The following is an 18,131-nucleotide window of genomic DNA, read 5'->3' as shown; positions in this document are numbered from 1 at the left end:
GGAGAATGCCTTCATGTCTCAGGTCATAACTGTCACTTGGATAAAAAGTAAACATTCAAGTTCACAGAGGAAAATAATTCAGGACTGAGCTGAAGTGTTGGACAGACACTGAGAAGGTGGAGCACTCGCTGAGCTTCTGTCCACCATATTTTCCATCACATCGTGCACACAAGTGACAAAATAGATTTTTCTGATGTGTCACGTTTTAATTTGAAGGCGTGCAATAAAAATCTTTCACTTCCTAAAGTATTGTGTTGTTTTTGTTGCAATCTTCCCAGAACCAGACATTTTCCTTTGCTGTCCGGTGGAAGTGGGTTGTTTGTTTTTCCAGTCAATGGAAAATTAATATGCAACCATTATCGTTCATTTGCCGTCAGTAAACTGAATATTTAAGAATGGCAGCTGTTGAAAAGCAGCATTTAATTTTCCATTTCATTGACTAATCCGTGAACAAACACAATGAGTCAAATGGGAGCCAGAGCTTTTAGATAGCAAACCCAGGAGCTAGAACATGCTATCAGGGTTGTTCCTGTGAATTAGTGTCAGATTATTCTTTGCAACAGTCCATTTTGTCCCATCTGTTCTTTTTCCTCTCCCAGTCAGTTAACGGGATAAAAGTCGACAGAAACAATCTTACAATGACGTCTGTGGGGACGTCCCAAATGTGTTTCCTGAACTAAGGATTTCAAGGTCAACAAAAGCATTCGTTTTATTAAAAAAAATTATTGTTCACAAAATGTGAAATGCAGACCACCTAGTTTTAAACATTTTTTCAGTTTTTCCTTTGGCAAGCTGATATTGGGCAGAAACATGTTTAATCTGGCAAAGTAAAAGTCTTCCACCATTAAATTTAAGTGACAAACAGCAGCCCAGCGCCAAGCTCTCTGATTAATCACACCTGCAGCTTGAGCGCACAGTAGATAAAGTGGAGCAGTTTGTTTGGATACAGATTGCTGCGGGAAGACAGCAGGATCTGGACAGTCTCTTCTCTCTGCTTCCTCCTCCTCTTTACATAACTCCACTCTCACAGGACAGTCATTTCCCCGCCTGCGCTCTTCCACTGAAGTCGTTACTGGTTTTCTCCCAGCGTCCGTTTGAAATAATGAGGCTCGTCGTCGTTCTGGCTGTGTTAATGGGAGTAAGTGGGATTCCCGACGTGACAATCAGCCCTCCGACTGCCTCAGCGGACACGTCAGCTCATCCCAACAGCATACCTGAGACGGCGGATGAATCTGAGCAGGTGAGGAGCAACCCGGTGGACGACTGTTGTGCTGTGGTTTGTGTTGCTTAGTAGCTGGATTTGAAGGGAGGGATGAAATGTTTCCAAGATGTTATTGTGCAATGACTGACACACAGACTCACGCAAGTACACTTGAAGGTAATACGTCTTTGTTGCAATCATTATAACATAAAGACCTTTCTGTACATAGTACAAAAGCCATTATAAGCTCAAGTCAAAACTCTGAGCTTAAACGCTGCCTGCAGACTTAACTGTTGCTAAAATGCAGGTAATAAATAGTCTTTCCACGTGAGGCAGACATTAGGAGGGGGAGGGGGGGGTTAAACAACTAAAGGAAAGTAAAATCTTGTTTTTGTGTAGAGCCGTGGTTGAAGATGAGGAGAAAATGATGAGTTCAGCTCTTCCACTTGTTCTTCTTCGCTGGCAGCTGTCCTGTAGCCTCCAAGTATTTGTGGATGAGTTCTTCTTGTGTGGCGGGCAGGCAGGGCTGATATCTGCTGTACTCCATGGTGTACTCTCCTTTCCCCTGAATAAACAATGACACAACATGTTAGCAATTCACACAAACCATGTCTGATTTCAAGAATTTCCTCTATTTTTGTCCGTGCACATCTCCAATCCATCTAATCTTTCTCCCTAAAAATTCTTTGAACCATATCTAGTTGCCAAAATCCAGGACCTGATCAACACACTTGACGCACTCATCCAAGAAGCCTCCAGTTTTTACTGTGAACTCCAGCTGTAGGCTATCAAAGTAGCACAAATGGGCTACATAGCAGGCGGAGGCTTCAGCAGACTGCATACTGTCATACATGCGTGTTCAAGCCTCTGCTTAGAGCACCAGCTCTGATCTGATTGTTCTTGATGGAAATGTGACTGGACAGACGTCCTGAGATGAGCTCCAGTCATTGTTATGGCAGTACCCCCACCCTGCAGCTGGTTCAGCAGAAAGATGTCCCCCACCCCTCCACGCTGCCAGAGTAGTGCAGGCCCTCCTAGATGAGGAGCATATCCAGATGCTTCCTTGACCAGCATTATGTTGTAACAAGTTTCCTGTCGAGGATGACTGGGACATGCAGGATCAGCATGCTTATCAGAGCGAAACGCAACTGCTGCAAATGTCCAAAAATGGAGGGCAGTTCTTTGACAACAGATTGAATACTTATACAGTCTTTGCACAGACGGGTGACCACTTTCACCACATCCACAGGAGGCTTTACCTCATATTAAACACCTACCATATGGTCTATGATATCATTTGAAAAACAAACTTTAATTGAACTCATTCCTCAACATTACCTGACCGTCAGGTTTTGTATGTTTTTGAACTTACCTCAGTACAAGAGCGCAGCTCTGTGGCGTAACCAAACATGTCATTTAGTGGGATCTGTTGGAACAAACAGGATGACATTCGAGTTAAAGGAGGACGAGAAAGCGGGTGAAACTGGAGATAAGCACTGTATGTTTATATTTACTGGACTTACATCAGCATAAAGAGTGAAGTATCCTTCACCCCCATCCTGTCCTGTGATGACGCCGTGGCGGCGGTTTACTCCAGCAATGACGGCTCCTTGAAACTCCTGGGGTGCAACGACTTCCACGGACATGATTGGCTCCAGGATCACTGCGTTGGCCTTTTCCATAGCTGTGGAGAAAACGGTGAACCCAGCGGCAACATAAACCAGATATTTTTCAGCTGAATCGGACACAAATGGGGAAAAAACAAACAGAAGGGCGTCCTCACCTTGTTTTAGAGCGCCCTCTCCTGCGCGGATAAAGGAGATCTCATTGGAGTCGACCATGTGGTGCGCTCCGTCTTCCAGGAGGAATCTGACTCCTGAGATCTTGTGCCCGCTCAGAGGGCCCTTCTCACAGGCGTCCTTGAAGCCCTGCAGCACAATGGGGGAAGGAGGGAGAAAATCGAGACTTTAAATTTGGAATCGCTTCCACTTGTGTTTAAAACTTATTCTGTGAGACCACGTGAAAGTGTTTGCATGCCTTTTCAACAGCTGGCACAAACTGCTTTGGGACGTTGGTTCCAACAGTTTGATCTTCAAACTCCAGTTTGGTGTAATGGTCTGACTCGAGAGGCTCGAGGACCCCGATGACTTTACCGTACTGCCCGGAGCCGCCACTCTGCTTCTTATGGGTGAAGTCAAATCTACGAGAGAGTGGGGGGAACACTTGTTAACATAGAGCGACACAACAGGAAGTAGGTGATCCAAATGTATGCACCAATCAAATCAAAGAACCAACATAACCAAGAATACTCTTAAGAAACTAAAGTAGGTTTAAGTACTGCAATGTTTAAACAGTTTTATTTTGGGTTTATAACAAAGTATTTGCATATCCTAGGCTGTTTTAATGAGGAAAGATGAGATGTAACTTTAACTATTCAGTACTTCTGATGATTGATGAAATTGCATTTATAAATATGTCTGTTGGGGATCTTTAATTTACTCCAAATATAAGATTGTACCAATACCAAGTATACTTAAGCTCCAGCTCTATCCACTAAAATGTGAACATTTCCTTCATATTTTAACTGAAGCTGAAACTCTCCATTACTATATAACCAAATTTGACCTACTTTACTAAGTTGCAAACATTTGCAGAGGCCTGTTTGCTGTAAAGCGCTGCTTTTTTTTTTAAGTCAGGAGGAAGTGTTAAAAAGAGCTCTGTCTCTTTAAAAAGGGGCAGTCCTCAGTGAACTCTACTGTGGGAGGAAGTGGGAAGTTATCTTTCCATTTGCGCGAGGAGCAGCTGACTCGGAACACCGACTGTGGGGGGAAAAAACATTCCAGTTGGCAGAGATTCACTCCCCACTTTAATTCAGTTTGGGACACTTCACAGCTGCGTATCACTCCACCCTGTAAGAAAACACATGGTTTCTTTCCTGTATTGCTCAGTGGCTGTTGTGTGCAAAGCTGTGTTTGTCTACATAGCTGCTCACACCTAAAGATCAAAGTCCTCCAGGAACTGGAAGCCCTGCACAATAACCATCTTCTGTTCTCATTCACTCCTTTCCCCTCTCCCTCCACTTTCCACCCACAGATAAAGGCACGGACAGAGGAGGGAGCCGAGGAGGATGTGATGGCAACTGGCGAGCTGAACCCAAATCACTACCCTGCCAGGAGGGCAGCTCAGGTGGTCCAACACTACCTCAACACCCGGTACGGTTCACCATTCAGGCTGATCGGAGTGCAGACGGTCCACAGTGGGAACGCAGAGGTCAGCTGACCTTCAACACTGAAATATGTGAATATGCCACTGTAAATAAATAAACTTGAATTTCCAATTTTTCTTTCAGGATGTGGCAGACTCCGGAAGAAAGTATCAGCTGGAGCTCTCGGTGAATGATATCATAACCAACGTAGGACTTTCTTTTTTCCCTTTTTCTTTTAACCACAATGTGAGGAAAGAAGACATAATGGTGGAGGGGGGAGGGTGCAGCTGCAGCTTCTTAAGAACCACAAAGAGTAATGAGCCACCTCTCAAATAGGGTGGAGGTAATCTGAATAAATGTCTTCATCCACTCCCAAACACAGTTATCTGTGTTTGCTGCTGCCTGTTGAAAGATCCTACAAATAAATCTTAGGTATGGTAAACAATCTCACAGCGTCTGGCTTAGTGTGAGCAGGTCTGACAAGAATGACTAAACAGCCTATAAAAGGAGGCTTATGTTAGCTTGTATGATGGTGTGGTGCAACCTCGACTCATCTGGGCTACATCCACTCCCATTTCTTGCTCACTAAGAATGCCTTTACTATTCGTTTTTTGCTAACTTTGTTTTGTTTAACTCCTTCAGACTACACAGACTTGCTCTGCAGAGCTTTTCTTTCCAAAAGGAAAAGGGCAACAGCCACCTGAAGTCAAAGCCTCGTGTGAGAAGCTCCTTAAAATTGACATTAAAGCTCAAGAAGAGGCTCTATACCAAAAATACAAGACCAACCAAACCCTGATGTCTGCACAGTACTTACCAGGTAAGTCCAATAAAACAGGCTTAACTGTCCAAGCTACTGCAGTTCCACCCAATCAACACTGAAAGTCAGATATTGCACAACAGTTGCGTTCAGACATTTCAACACTGTCGGTGCTGCGGTGTTCCTCTAAACATTGACAACACAAGTGCTGTCATCATGAACGCAGGACGCTTGAGAGATGAGACGTAACTGAGAATTCTAAACTTCCCTCAGACAGCCACGGTCACATCGAGCCCGACATGCAGCCTTTTTGGCATCTGGGCATTCTGGCCTCCAGCTTCATCATGCTGAATGAATCCACTGAAAACACTCTGTACAATGTGGCTCAGGTGGCCAACATCACTCAGCTGGTAGGTGCTTTACAAAAATTTAAATATGAGCTTATTATAAGAAATTGATCACCCCCCCCCCTTTAAGCCCCATGTCTGCACGATTTACTGAATACATACAGATTGTCAATAAAAGTCCTTCATGTGGTAAAACAAGACAGGTTATGTCGGCCATATAAACAAATGTATTAAGCCTTTAAAATTCCTACTGGACTCTTTTTGTTTCCTACAGACAACTGAAGAGGACCACCTGGAGTTTGACTGTCACACACTGCTGCATGAAATGGTGTCCCAGGTAGGCACTTGGCTAAAAAATGTCTTTAAAAAGCCTGAAATGCTAAAATAAGACTTTTTATAATCCTAATAGATTTGGTACTTGTGGTGTGTTGGAGTAAATTAAACATGCACTTTACTGCACTCATGCTAAACTTTGCTATTCAATCTGAGCCACATTTTTGCATCCAGAGATCTCGCTGATCTGACATTTTTCTGTGCCGATACAGGAAATCATTCACTGGAAGATGCTGTTTACCTGGTCTCCTGCAGAGGGGGTTAAAGTGCTGCAGATGAAGCGGCTGCCTCACCGCCATGAAAGGGAAAAATCTCCAAAGACTAACTAATCTGTGGGTGTTCATCACACAGCCAAGACCACTTATTTGTCCTCACATCTTGTGGGGTCAAATATTGGCGCATAAATGTTTTTTTTTTTTTTGTTGTTGTTGTTTTTTTATGATGATGCTACAAGCACTAGGCACAGATCTACTGCTGAAACCTAGAATTTACACTCTTAAATGCTTTAACTCATAAGTATATGATATACTGAAATTGTTTTAAATGTCTGTGTTTGGTCTATTTTAGCTTAAATAAACTGTTTACAATGACAAAGTATTTTGTGTGTGCGTGCGCGTAAGGACAAAGACTATCAGGACGTACGGTACGGGACTGGTGATCGTCTCTCTGAAAGCTACTTTGGGTTTTCCCATCACACAGGGGCAGTTGTATTCCCTGTCCATCCTCTGAGAGAAAAAGAAGAGCAAAAATAAACTTTGATTAGATCATAAAGGTTACTCAGAACAGAGATCTGTTAATTTGCAGAATTAAAGCCTTCATGGAAATACTACTGAAGTACTTTACTCCAAACTCCAAAATTAGCCTGAGATAAAGCAACGCTGGTAAGGCCAAAGACACTAAATTATTTGATTCCCTCACTGAATTTGTTAGTTTGCTCACAAAGAAATTAACAGCCTAATTTTTCTAGTAGTTTCTAAAGTAGAGAGCCGGAACAAATCTGTTACATAAACATTAGAAATTGATTTGAATGTCCTTGAGCGAAACAAGTATTCGATCCCCTTCATCCAAACTGGGCACACAGATTACAATCAGTCAATCAATTACAGACTCCTGATATCAACTTGTGTGTTTAAAGCACACCTGTCCACACAATCAGTTTCTTTCCAATGCACAACAGGGAGAAGAGTGTGGACCTGCACGAGGCTGGAATGGACTACAAGACCAATCCAAGCCTGTTTGTTTCTTTTTAAGTGAGCAAACTTACAGATTCAGCAGGGAGATGAAATAATTATCCCCACGTTATATAATGGATTTGATGAGATGTCCCATGAAACGTGCAACCTGTCTAAGTGAGTACCTGTGAGTAGATTTCCAGATGCAGCTCGCCCATGCCTGAGATGATGGTTTCTTTGCTCTCAGTGTCATAATGCACTCTAAACGTCGGGTCTTCTCTGGTGAAACGGTTGATTCCTTTGGAAAATTTATCCAGGTCGTTCTGTTCAGTCGCACGAGAGGAATTAATAATAAGAGGGAGTGACAAAGAGGTGGATTTAAGACTAGAGTTATAATAAAAGGCACGTCTTTCAGGTTAAACGAGTATTTTTACCTTGTTGGCTGGCTTCATCGCCATGGAAATGACAGGTTCAGGGATGTGAATGGACTCCTGTGGGTGTTAAAAATTGACATCAAATGAAGATGCTTCTCATGAGGCACAAAAACACTTTAAAAAGAAGCAGGTTTCTTTGTCTTTCGGGTGTCCTTTGCTTCTTACCATGGACAGGTCAGCAGTTGTCTTGGATGTGAAAGTGTCTCCGCTGGCACAGTCTATTCCAAACAGGGCACAGATATCTCCCGCATAAACCTCATCCACATCCTTTCAAAGCAGAGAGAGAGCACGAAAAGCAGGATGATTGTTTTTAAAAACGATGATAGGAATGACTAAAAAACAGTTTCACATCTTGTTTTGATAGAAGATGGGTGCAAACATGTTGTTTTGGTGTCACAGGGGATGTGGTTGATATCTACACACTTGATTAAAGCCAAAAAGAGGAACCCAATCTTTCTGACCAGTCATGCTGCTCTGCTGTTTAATGTGCAAACCACAGATGGAAAACTGTGACCTCTCACAACCTGCTGACGCAACGCCGGTTTGCTCTTACCTCCATCTGATCAGCATGAAGACGCACGAGCCTCTGAACTCTGACTTTCTTGCTTGTGCGTGTGTTGTAAATATATTCTCCCTTCTTCAGACAGCCTTGATACACTCGTATGTACGTCAGCTGACCAAACCTCCCGGCCTGAAAGACAGGAAATAGCAGAACATAACAAACTGAAGTATTTCTATTGCACAAATGTGCATAAATAGAGAGATCACGAGGACATGAGACAGAACAGATGCTCTCTGTCAAACTGAATCACCTCCAGTTTGAAAGCCAGACCAACGTAGGGGTTTGCAGAGTCTCTCGTTGGGTCCATTTGAATCTTTTTGGTTTCAGTGGAATCTCTAACAGGGTGGAAAAACCCGCCAATGTTAGTGGAAAACAAACAAACAACTTTTAATCTGATTTTGATTTAAATCTACAGTTTCAGGACACTTTGCATGCAAACTGACGTTCCTCTTCATACTCACTCTTCATTGAGGATGGCGTAGTTTTTGACTTCACTGGGGTTGGGCAGGTAATCCAGGACGGCATCCAGTAGAGGCTGGACACCTTTGTTCTTCAGCGCTGTGCCCACCAACACTGGGGTGAAGAGACGCTGCACCGTAGCCCGGCGGATTGCTGCCTGGAAGGCAGTGAGGTGAAAACTGATTGAGACAAAAGGCTTTATCTCTTCGCTGATGTGAAATGTTAATCTCAAAATTTGGATGTGAAAATTCTGAATGATTTTCAGGATTTCTATACAAACTTTGGGGTAACTGGTGATGCCAAATTTGGTATTTCAGGACTGATCAAAACTGACTCTCAGATATGTTTGCTTCTTTGGATTGCCACCACTTGTATCAAGTCTGAAATACAATCACCGGTCACTTTATTAGGTAAACCTTGACAGTACTGGGTTGGACCTACTTTTTGCCTTAATTCTTTACGACACAGGAAACATTCCTGAGGTATTTTCATCCATGTTGACATGAGAGGATCGCAATGTTGCTGCAGATTTATCAGCTGCACATCCATGATGTGAATTTCATGTTCCACCACATCGCAAAGGTGCTCTACTAGGTTGAGATCCGGCGACCTGTGGTGTTCATTTGAGTACAATGAACTAATTGTCATGTTCAAGAAACCAGTTTGAGATGATTTGAGCTTTGTGACATGATGTGTTATCCTGCTGGAAGATTGGTGCACAGTGGTCATAAAGAGAACCTGCACGGTCAGCAACAATACTCAGGTTGGCTGCTGCATTTAATCATTCCTCAGATAGTACTAAGAGGCCAAAGTATCCCCCACACCATTACATCAGCACCAAACTGAACTGCTGATAAGAAGCAGGATGGATCAATACTTTCATGTCGTTTATGTCAAATTCGGACCATCTGAATGTCACAGCAGAAACAGTCCTCAGACCACAGCACCTTTTTTCATGTAAGTTGTACCGTCAGTTGCAGTCTTCTGCTGCTGTAACCCATCTGCTACAAGGTTCAATGTGATGTACATTCATTATCTGCATTTCTTGGTTATAACAAGTGGTTATTTAAGTTATTGTTGCCCTACTGATCTTTTACCTATGGGATCAACAAGGCATTTACACACAGACGATTGCTGCTCACTGGATGTTTTCTCCTTTTCTGACTATTCTCTGTAAACTCTAGAGATGGTTGTGCAGGAAAAACCCAGGAGATCAGCAGCTTCTGAAACCAAGCTGGTATCAACACCCATACCACATCCAGAGTCACTTAAATCACCTTTGTTCCCCAGTCCGATGCTCAGCTTGAACTTCAGCAGGTCATCCTGACCCTGTCTACATGCCTAATGCACTGAGTTGCTGCCATGTGATTGGCTCATTAGATATTTAGATTAATGAACAGTTGAACAGACGTACCTAATGAAATGACCAAATAACCAGTGACTATACCTCAGATACCAGCGGGTTTAATTGAGGATTTTTCTTGTTGTTTTGTTTTTGTTGGAGTTTAGTTGACACTGTTAGATTTCACACAAACTGGTCTCTCAAACCTTCAGATCATCTTTGGTTGGAATTTTTTCCTCCAGGAACATCTCTCCCAAGATTTCATCAGCATTGGCGACACACTCCACCAGTTCCTGCCTGCGGTCTGCGGCCTCAGCTCGAAAATCTGCCGGGATCTCATCATAGCGCATAGTTTGCCTGCAGGAAGCACGACGCAGCTTTAAATATTTTATACAGATCAGACTCGTAAGGAAACTTGGTCTTATCCACAATTTCTATGGGACTGATGCAGATCGCAACAGTTTAATTGTACAATAGCTGACCTTAAGTCTAATTCATGGCAGAGGGAAAATAAAACCACCCATTTACACATAAATTCATCTTACCCAAACTGTCCTTCGAAATACATGCTCCGCTCCTCTATGAGGTCAATGATGCCACGCATGTTCCCCTCCAGCCCGATGGGGATGTTCACAAACGCTGCGTTGTGGTTCAGTTTGGATCTTAAAAAAAGTAAAAAGTTTCTTTAAAACTGCGAAAAAATCCAAAAAAAGAAACACACAGCTGCTTACTGCAAGAAACTAAAGAGCTCCTGTATATTCTCACATTTTACTGCTCTTTGATTTCATGCAAACTAATAAAATAATAAAAGTCCAGGAAAAAAAACGTTGAATACACCAAATGTGCAAACAAACAGGGGAAAAATATTGATTACTACACTGCAATCTAGTGTGCAATGTGGAATATGGGTTAAATATATTTGTTTTATTGCATTTACAAGCTGTATTATTGATTAACAAGTTAGTCTTTGTGTTTGCTGCATTAATGAAACACTTAACACTGTCAGACTGGCAGACATGAAAAAGCTGAGATACAAGGACTGGTCTACATTTTCTCAAGGGATTCTTCTGGCTAAAGATCTGAAGACTGAAACATGGAGTTAAAAATAAAAGTCCAACTACAGTGTGTTTGATCACTTTCAAGTTACCTCTAAGGATTTAGGGAGTTTATGATTTTGTTTTTTAAACTGCAACCTATAATACATCCTTTAAAGGCACTCAGGTCCATCCAGGAAGGTCACTGTGGCCCCTCAGCTGATATCTTAAAAGTATAAGTAGAATTAAGTCACATGGTTTGGTAATGGAAATGTTAAATACACACATTGCTGATAAGTTCATACAATTATCACCTAATCTGTATTATTATCCAGTTAAAAACTGCTTAAAGCACCAATTGTGGTGCCTGAAGAGGACATTCATGTTGGAGAACATGGGCCTATGCAAGTGAGACCTTAGGAAGTCAGCTACTCCTTAAATAACTTGTCTTTAAAGCATGCTCTCACCATGAGCATACTGTGCGTTTATGCTTGTTATGCACACCAGGTCAAGATGTGGTTTCAGATAAGTTGTTTATGCTTCAATTTTGCGTAGGTTGTAAAGGTGGCAGAACTAATCTCTCCTCAGTTTTTCTACCAACGTCTCAAAGCTTTTCAAAGCTGTTTGCTCATCCAGTCCATACACGTTATTCTTCAGTCCTCAGCCCTGTGGTGTAACGTCAAACATGCCGATGCGTCTGACTGTTGTCTCTGTGTGACTTGTGTGTACAAACCGTACCTCATCTGCTGCAGGGCTCGTCCGGGGTTGGCGCCCATTCGGTCCAGCTTGTTGATGAAGGTGAGGAAGGGGACGCTGTAGCGTTTCATTTGTCTGTTTACCGTCATGGTTTGACACTGGACGCCTCCCACCGCGCACAGAACCAGCACGGCTCCATCCAGCACGCGCAGCGCACGCTCCACCTCGATGGTGAAGTCCACGTGACCTGTGAAGCACATCGAGTTCAGACGCACTCAAAATGAAAGTGCTGAAAATGTGCCTTCACACCCCTTCACATTTCTACCGCTGTTAAAGAGTTGACAGAAAAAAAATGATCAAAGCAGGGACGTTGCAACTGCATGACTGGTTCTGATTAAATGATAGAAATGCTAACATACAACATAGATGACTCGGGGCCACTGACACTCTCTGTTGAGAAAAAAATGTCTGGCTTTTACGTGAGACTATAACATTCAAAGTTCTTTCAACTTTTATCCTCTGTTAAATTTTTGATGGAGGAAAGTTACAATTACATCAGCTCTGAATCACTTTTCCACTTCCAAACAGACAATGTGAGCAGCTTTAGATCCTCAGGTGCACAAAAATGTTTAAAATACATTACAAATAAACAATCACGCCTCACTCTACAACACCACTAAGGTGCGAAGACTACAGCACACTTTAATTTTAATTCACGAGGCTTCTGTGGCAAACCACACAACAAAATAAAGCCTAATATTACCTGAATACTAGAAAGGCTTTAAAGAAGAGCCTGAGCAAGGCTGGATTTTGATGCTGTTGCAGTTTTATAGAGAGCTAAAACAAACAAAAATATCAACCGATTTTGATATCGGATGTGTGTTTTTGTTTTGTGTTTTTGAGCCGCGTGACTCAAATAAACTGATCAGGACAGAAGGAAAACCAACCAATGACATCAGTGCTGTGAAAATGTATTATCCCCTGCCTCGTTACATCATTAACTGTCTAACGACATTCTTTTCAATTTCATTACCCACAAACAAGTCTAATTTCTACTGTAGAATCAACAAATCACTGACACAGAACCTGTCTGACAAAGTGAAGTGATGCTAAATGATCTCAAAAAGCAACACATGTCACATCATGTCAAAAGCTGAGAAACAAAGTCATTGACATTTATCAGTCTGGAAATGGTTATAAAGCCATTTATATTGGATTCCTGTGAACTACAATGACAGGCATCATCCACAAATGGAGAAAACAGTGGTGAACTCCAAGAGTGCCCTGACAACGCATCCAGGAGGTCACAAAAAAACCCCAGAAAAATGTCTGCATGCCTCACTTGCCTCAGTTAAGGTCAAAGTTCATGACTCAACAATAAGAAAGCAGTTGGGGAAAAAAAAGGCACAAAGGCTCTTCTCACATTTGCCAAAAAACATAGGGAAATGAGGCTGCTTCAGGGAGAATGTCTGACCATGAGTTTGTGCCCTGAAGCTCAAGAGCACTTGGGTTCTTCAGCAAAACACACCAGCAATTCCCCCTCTGACTGGCTCAAAAAAATAAATAAATAAATAAATAAAATGAAGGTTTTGGATGGGCCTAGTCAAACCCATCTGTCACTCCTACAACACATCACCACTGCCTTGCTGTCCTCATGCATGTCCTGCACCACCCTCACATACTTCCCCGTCACTCCTGACTTCCTCGGTATCTCTTGGCACCCCATCAAATGCTTGTCTAGATCCAAAAAAAGACACAGTGCAACTCCTTCTGACCTCCTCTATACCTCTCTATCAACCCTCTAAAATCAAATATCATATCTGTAGAGCTCTTTTTAAAAATTAAGGCGCTCACTGATCATCCCCTCTGTTCTTAACCTAGTGTCAACAACTCCCTCCCCTAGCTTTACGGTCTGGCTCATCAACTTTATTCTTTGTAGTTACTACAACTCTGCACATCACCCTTTTTTGTGAAAATCAATACTAATACACTTCTCTTTTCTTCAGGCATCCTCTCACTCTCCAAGACTGTGTTAAACAATCTGGTCAAAACGGTCCATTGTCTTCTCTCCTAGACATCTCAATACCTACACAGGTAAGTATCTTCATAGCTGACCTCACTTCCTCTGCACTAGTAGCAGAGCAAGAGGTAAAAACTGCTTTGGAGTGAGTACGGATCAGTCTGTCGATTCATTTTTGACCATTTACTGACAGTTAATGAACAGGTAATACTAAATTACCATACCTGTGCAGCTCACCCCAGCAAACGTTACTTTGTAGTTACACAAAGCACCACAGTAATGAGTTACATTTTTACTAGGTGTATGTCTAATTACCTGGCGTGTCAATTATGTTGATGTTGTAATCTTTCCACACGGTGTATGTAGCAGCTGACTGGATGGTGATGCCTCGTTGTCTCTCCAACTCCATGGAGTCCATAGTGGCTCCAACGCCATCTTTCCCCTTCACCTACACAACGCAGGTGAGGGAAAGCATTCGTGAGCCTCACCTAAACGGAAAAAAGAGCTTGATAAAGACAATGAAACGGACTCACCTCATGGATCTCTGCTATCCTGCCGGTGTAGTAGAGCACGCGCTCGGTCAGGGTGGTTTTCCCAGAGTCGATGTGAGCGGAGATCCCGATGTTGCGGATCCTCTCGCTTGGAAAGACACCGGAGGAGCAGCTCCGGCAGCTATTGATGAGCACCTGAGGATATGAAACCATCACAGTTCACTCGATCTACCGACTGTGAAACAAACTGGACTGAGGTCAAGTCAGCAGACCCGGGTTAGATAATATTACCTTTTTAAGTATGACGGTTCCTCGCGCCGAAAGATGCGTTTTAGCTAAAAACATGCCCGCTTTTAACACCCTCATCTCGGCAACAGCTCAGTGGAGTACAGCTTGGTCGTAGTATTGCCCTGTTGAGATGACCCCGGTGCTGCTGACACCCCGGTGAAAGTCACGCCGGGACCCTAGCTGCTTGTGAAACGACTGCTTCCGGGTTTACGGAAGCCCAGAAGTACCAAAATCACAAACGTTTAAGTTTTCTCTTAAAACGCATTATTTATTTATTGTCCCCTTTCTTTCTTTTAATTTTATTTAAATGTTTCACGTGTTTTGAAAAGCCAAACGTGTTTAGCCACAAATCTTAATTTATCTGTTTGATAAATTATTTTTTAGGAAATAAAAAATATATCTCCAACTTGCACATGAAAAATATCTGAACCTTTGTGTTGACTGTCATGTCTATTTTATTTATCACCTATAGCACATTTAAACAACAGAAGTTGAACCAAAGTGCTTTATAAGCAAGCACATTTACATTCCAGGTCTTAAAGTAACCCAGTTTCAAAATACATGACAAGTTGAAAGGTGTGTTTCGTTGTGTTAACTGATTATTATGGAAATTAAATTCACAGTCGTTAAAATCAGAATTCATGATGATTCATCTCATAAATCATTACACACTGCTCTTCCCTTCATAAGCCACCTTTATAAGTTAAAAGTATCGGTATCAGTATTGGTATCGGCAATGATGGCCTTGTATTTATTTGGTATCATCAATACCAATTTTTTCAGTATCGCACACTGCTAGTTCACCACTAAAAAGAAAAAAAAGAGGTAATATCTCAAGATTTCAATTTACATCTGAAAACTCCAAATTTTAGTCATTAAATCGACATTTCAGCATATTAAGTTGTCATTTTTACTTACAGGTAGATAAAAAGAAATCACGGGCATTAACAAATTTCCATCCCATACTTCTAAATGTAAGAAATCCAAAATTATTTCTGGATGGTCAACTTTGGTATTTCTTGAATATCAAACACAAAAAAATGCAAATATAATTTTTTAAGCTACCTTGCTGTTACGATGTTTACGCTTTTGTTTTATCAGACTAAAAAAAAAATTTAACCTTTCTCAATTGTAAAGGTTACTAACGGTTTTTCTTTAGCGCCTAAAAAGCCAAAATTCGTGGTGCACTTGAAGGTAACTCCATTAAATGACCTGTAGGCCACCGTCGGATCATTTTGAGTAGGTTTGTGACGTTTTCTTAGACATAATAAAGATTGTTTTGGGTGACAACATTTTGTTTGGTCGCCTTTTTCTTGGGTCTTTTCTTATTTACCGTACTTGTGGTCGTGGTTGCGTTTTTAACTGAACTAAATCGTGTTTCTTTTTTGTTTTTTGTGGCCGTTACGTCTTGTCGTTTGGAAGCTCGTTAGCTTGTGCCACTTCAGGTGTCTCTGGAAGTTACTAAGCCTGAAAGTTAACGACACTTGCCTCCGTTTTACCAGCGCTTCCTCTTTTACTTTAACCACATGCTGATACTTCACTTCGTGCAGCAGCGATTCGCACACACTAGCTGAACAGCTCATGATCACAGACACATCATCATTTTCACGTCCTGCCAGGAGTTTTTAAAAACCTCTGCATCCCTGTCAGCTATTTTTAACTGTATACCATCGGAGGAGCACTTCAGGATCAGTCAGGTAAGATTAGCTCAAGTTTTTGTGTATGTGTGTGTTTTTTATCCATTTGGTTGTTTTGCTTGGCTGAAAACGCGCAGATAAGACTTGTCTCTTCTTATTGTTTGATCACAGGAAACTGGTAGGGGCGTTTTAATTTAGGGCCAAGTTAAAATCAGGATTTTAAAAAGCTCTAGTGCTGCCCAAGCTCAAATTGAAAGTGTGTGTTAAACCGCCCTTTAAACAAATGACTTACTGATAAGTCTCTTCATTTAGATTGGCTGTGTTTTCCATTTTAGCCACAAAGTGTATGCTGCTGATTGAACAAACAGATGAGTGGTTTGATGGCAGTGCTTTACTGCCATTTATCACCCTGAGATCTATTTTAAGGGAGTGTTGTTTGTTTTTTTTAATTTATTTTATTTTGTTGGGGGTTTTTTTAAGACTTGTTTTGAAATGATCAACTTCCCATAAACTATGTGTCACTGTATGAGCCCCTGCGGATGGGACAACATTCACAGTTATACAGGCCAGCGTGAGTCATTATATAGGATTAGTTATTATTTGGATTATGAATATAGTGAACTGTGTGGTTCTGTATGAGCTGTATTTTCCTTTGTTATCCTTGCTGTCTCATTTCCTGTAAGCATTCCTTTTGAGCTGTCACAGCAAATAACAATCACTTTACCTCACCGTGTTTCATTTATAATGTCGGAAAGGCTTGAAACGGCTTTCTGATAGAGGAAAAGTCATGATTTGACCCTTTTTAAACACTACTGTCTTTTGTATTTACATGAGAAATGTTGCAAAACAGCAATTCCTATGAGCAGATAGAGGAAGTTGAAGCTGTGTTTTGACATAGCTGACTAGAACGACTGTAAATGCATTATTAAAGGGAACAACCTGTGCTTTTTCTTGTTTTCTATTATTTATATATAGTGAATGATCAAATTAAAAAATAACAAAGGAACAAAAGTTAAGTAAGTGGGGTTAGCCTACCAGCAGCCTGAAGCGTCAAACTGCTGGTACACTGTACATAAAAGATGGACATGGCCATAGTGACATCACCTGTTGTTCATGAGTTCTCATTTTGAAGCACTGAGCCTAGCGTTGTTTCCGTCGCCATCTTGGTGGTTTGAAACTAACCGTGATAACAAGGCGGATCAGGCGAAGAATCCAAAGGAGGCTGCACCCCCGTAGGCTGGTCGCTTGTACAGTCGTTTATTGGAGATAATTATTTTCAAAAAATTCAAGTTTGACTTTAACTCAAGAAGGCTTGAAACTACCAACCAATACCATCAACACATCAGAAATAACATTAATAACTGCTGTAACAAAACATTTTCCCCAAGTATTGGATAAAGTGTTTATTGTATCCAACTTATCTTGAAAATAAATATAGAAAAATCAGAGGAGTCGCCCTCTGCTGGCCTTTACAAAATATGCAGGACATGCAGCCTTCTTCCATCTTTTCTATACAGGTAGTGAGACTTTTTTTTTTTTATTTATGAGGGGCAGCAAATCAGAAGAAATCTGAATTAAAGAGGAGGGAAAGTGGATCTATGAGTGTTTCAGATAGTAAATGACTTCACAGGCAGCACCAAGGCCCAGTATAAGATAAAAGTGGGTTATTTTGCATGCTGTATCAGAATAGACAAAAGTACTCTTGTAAAGTCCATGAATAAAGATAAGTTAGAAGGGATCTTAATAGTTTAACTCTTTAACCAGTGGAAACAAGTTACGTCATAAAAGTAGATGGGCGAATTTGCTGTTGCAGCGATGAGCATTTAACATTTGTCTTCTTAAATCATCAAATTCTGACATATTAATTTAAAGTGATTGTTCTTCGCCTTGAAAAATGTCCAAATTATGTGATGCTGACTATTTAAACTCTTAATTTGGACATATCAATGCTTTGTTTTGTTTTATGCCCACTATTCCCTATTGGGGGATTTTTTTTTTTTTTTTTTTTTTTTTTTTGAAAGAAACATAAGGATAGCAGTCTAAATGAAGCTTACTGGGACAAATGAATCGTGTCCAGACACAGGAGGGCAGTATTAGACAGACGTGACTAATGGTGAAACTGACTAAATCTCAGTGAAACTTTTACAGTTTCC

The 18,131-nt window shown here is 41.3% G+C and overlaps 2 protein-coding genes across 3 annotated transcripts; one reads left to right on the top strand and one right to left on the bottom strand.

The window, feature by feature from the left end:
* Window positions 1-401: 401 nt before the first annotated feature.
* gfm1 (G elongation factor, mitochondrial 1) lies at window positions 402-14,568 on the bottom strand. The gene is made up of 18 exons (XM_040009276.1): window positions 14,345-14,568; window positions 14,096-14,248; window positions 13,878-14,010; window positions 11,585-11,789; window positions 10,358-10,474; window positions 10,019-10,169; window positions 8,473-8,627; window positions 8,262-8,346; window positions 8,003-8,140; window positions 7,615-7,716; window positions 7,450-7,506; window positions 7,201-7,338; window positions 6,486-6,568; window positions 3,239-3,401; window positions 2,985-3,129; window positions 2,725-2,885; window positions 2,574-2,627; window positions 402-1,766 (listed from the first exon to the last, which is right to left on the bottom strand). Exons 1-18 carry the CDS (start codon window positions 14,417-14,419, stop codon window positions 1,635-1,637), a joined length of 2,247 nt encoding a protein of 748 aa, XP_039865210.1. The 5' UTR covers window positions 14,420-14,568; the 3' UTR covers window positions 402-1,634.
* lxn (latexin) lies at window positions 1,076-6,569 on the top strand. 2 transcript variants are annotated; one of them, XM_040009356.1, is made up of 7 exons: window positions 1,076-1,240; window positions 4,295-4,471; window positions 4,551-4,613; window positions 5,049-5,223; window positions 5,437-5,573; window positions 5,785-5,847; window positions 6,056-6,569. In XM_040009356.1, the coding sequence occupies exons 1-7, from the start codon at window positions 1,103-1,105 to the stop codon at window positions 6,170-6,172; spliced, it is 870 nt and encodes a 289-aa protein (XP_039865290.1). In that variant the 5' UTR covers window positions 1,076-1,102; the 3' UTR covers window positions 6,173-6,569. The 2 variants fall into 2 exon arrangements, with proteins under 2 accessions (XP_039865290.1, XP_039865292.1); XM_040009358.1 differs by lacking the exon at window positions 1,076-1,240 and adding an exon at window positions 3,395-4,112.
* Window positions 14,569-18,131: the final 3,563 nt, after the last annotated feature.

This window comes from Simochromis diagramma, unplaced genomic scaffold, assembly GCF_900408965.1.
Source record: "Simochromis diagramma unplaced genomic scaffold, fSimDia1.1 OVJJ01000344.1, whole genome shotgun sequence".
Classification (NCBI taxonomy): Eukaryota; Metazoa; Chordata; class Actinopteri; order Cichliformes; family Cichlidae; genus Simochromis; species Simochromis diagramma.
This window is presented reverse-complemented; position numbering and strand designations above follow the sequence as displayed.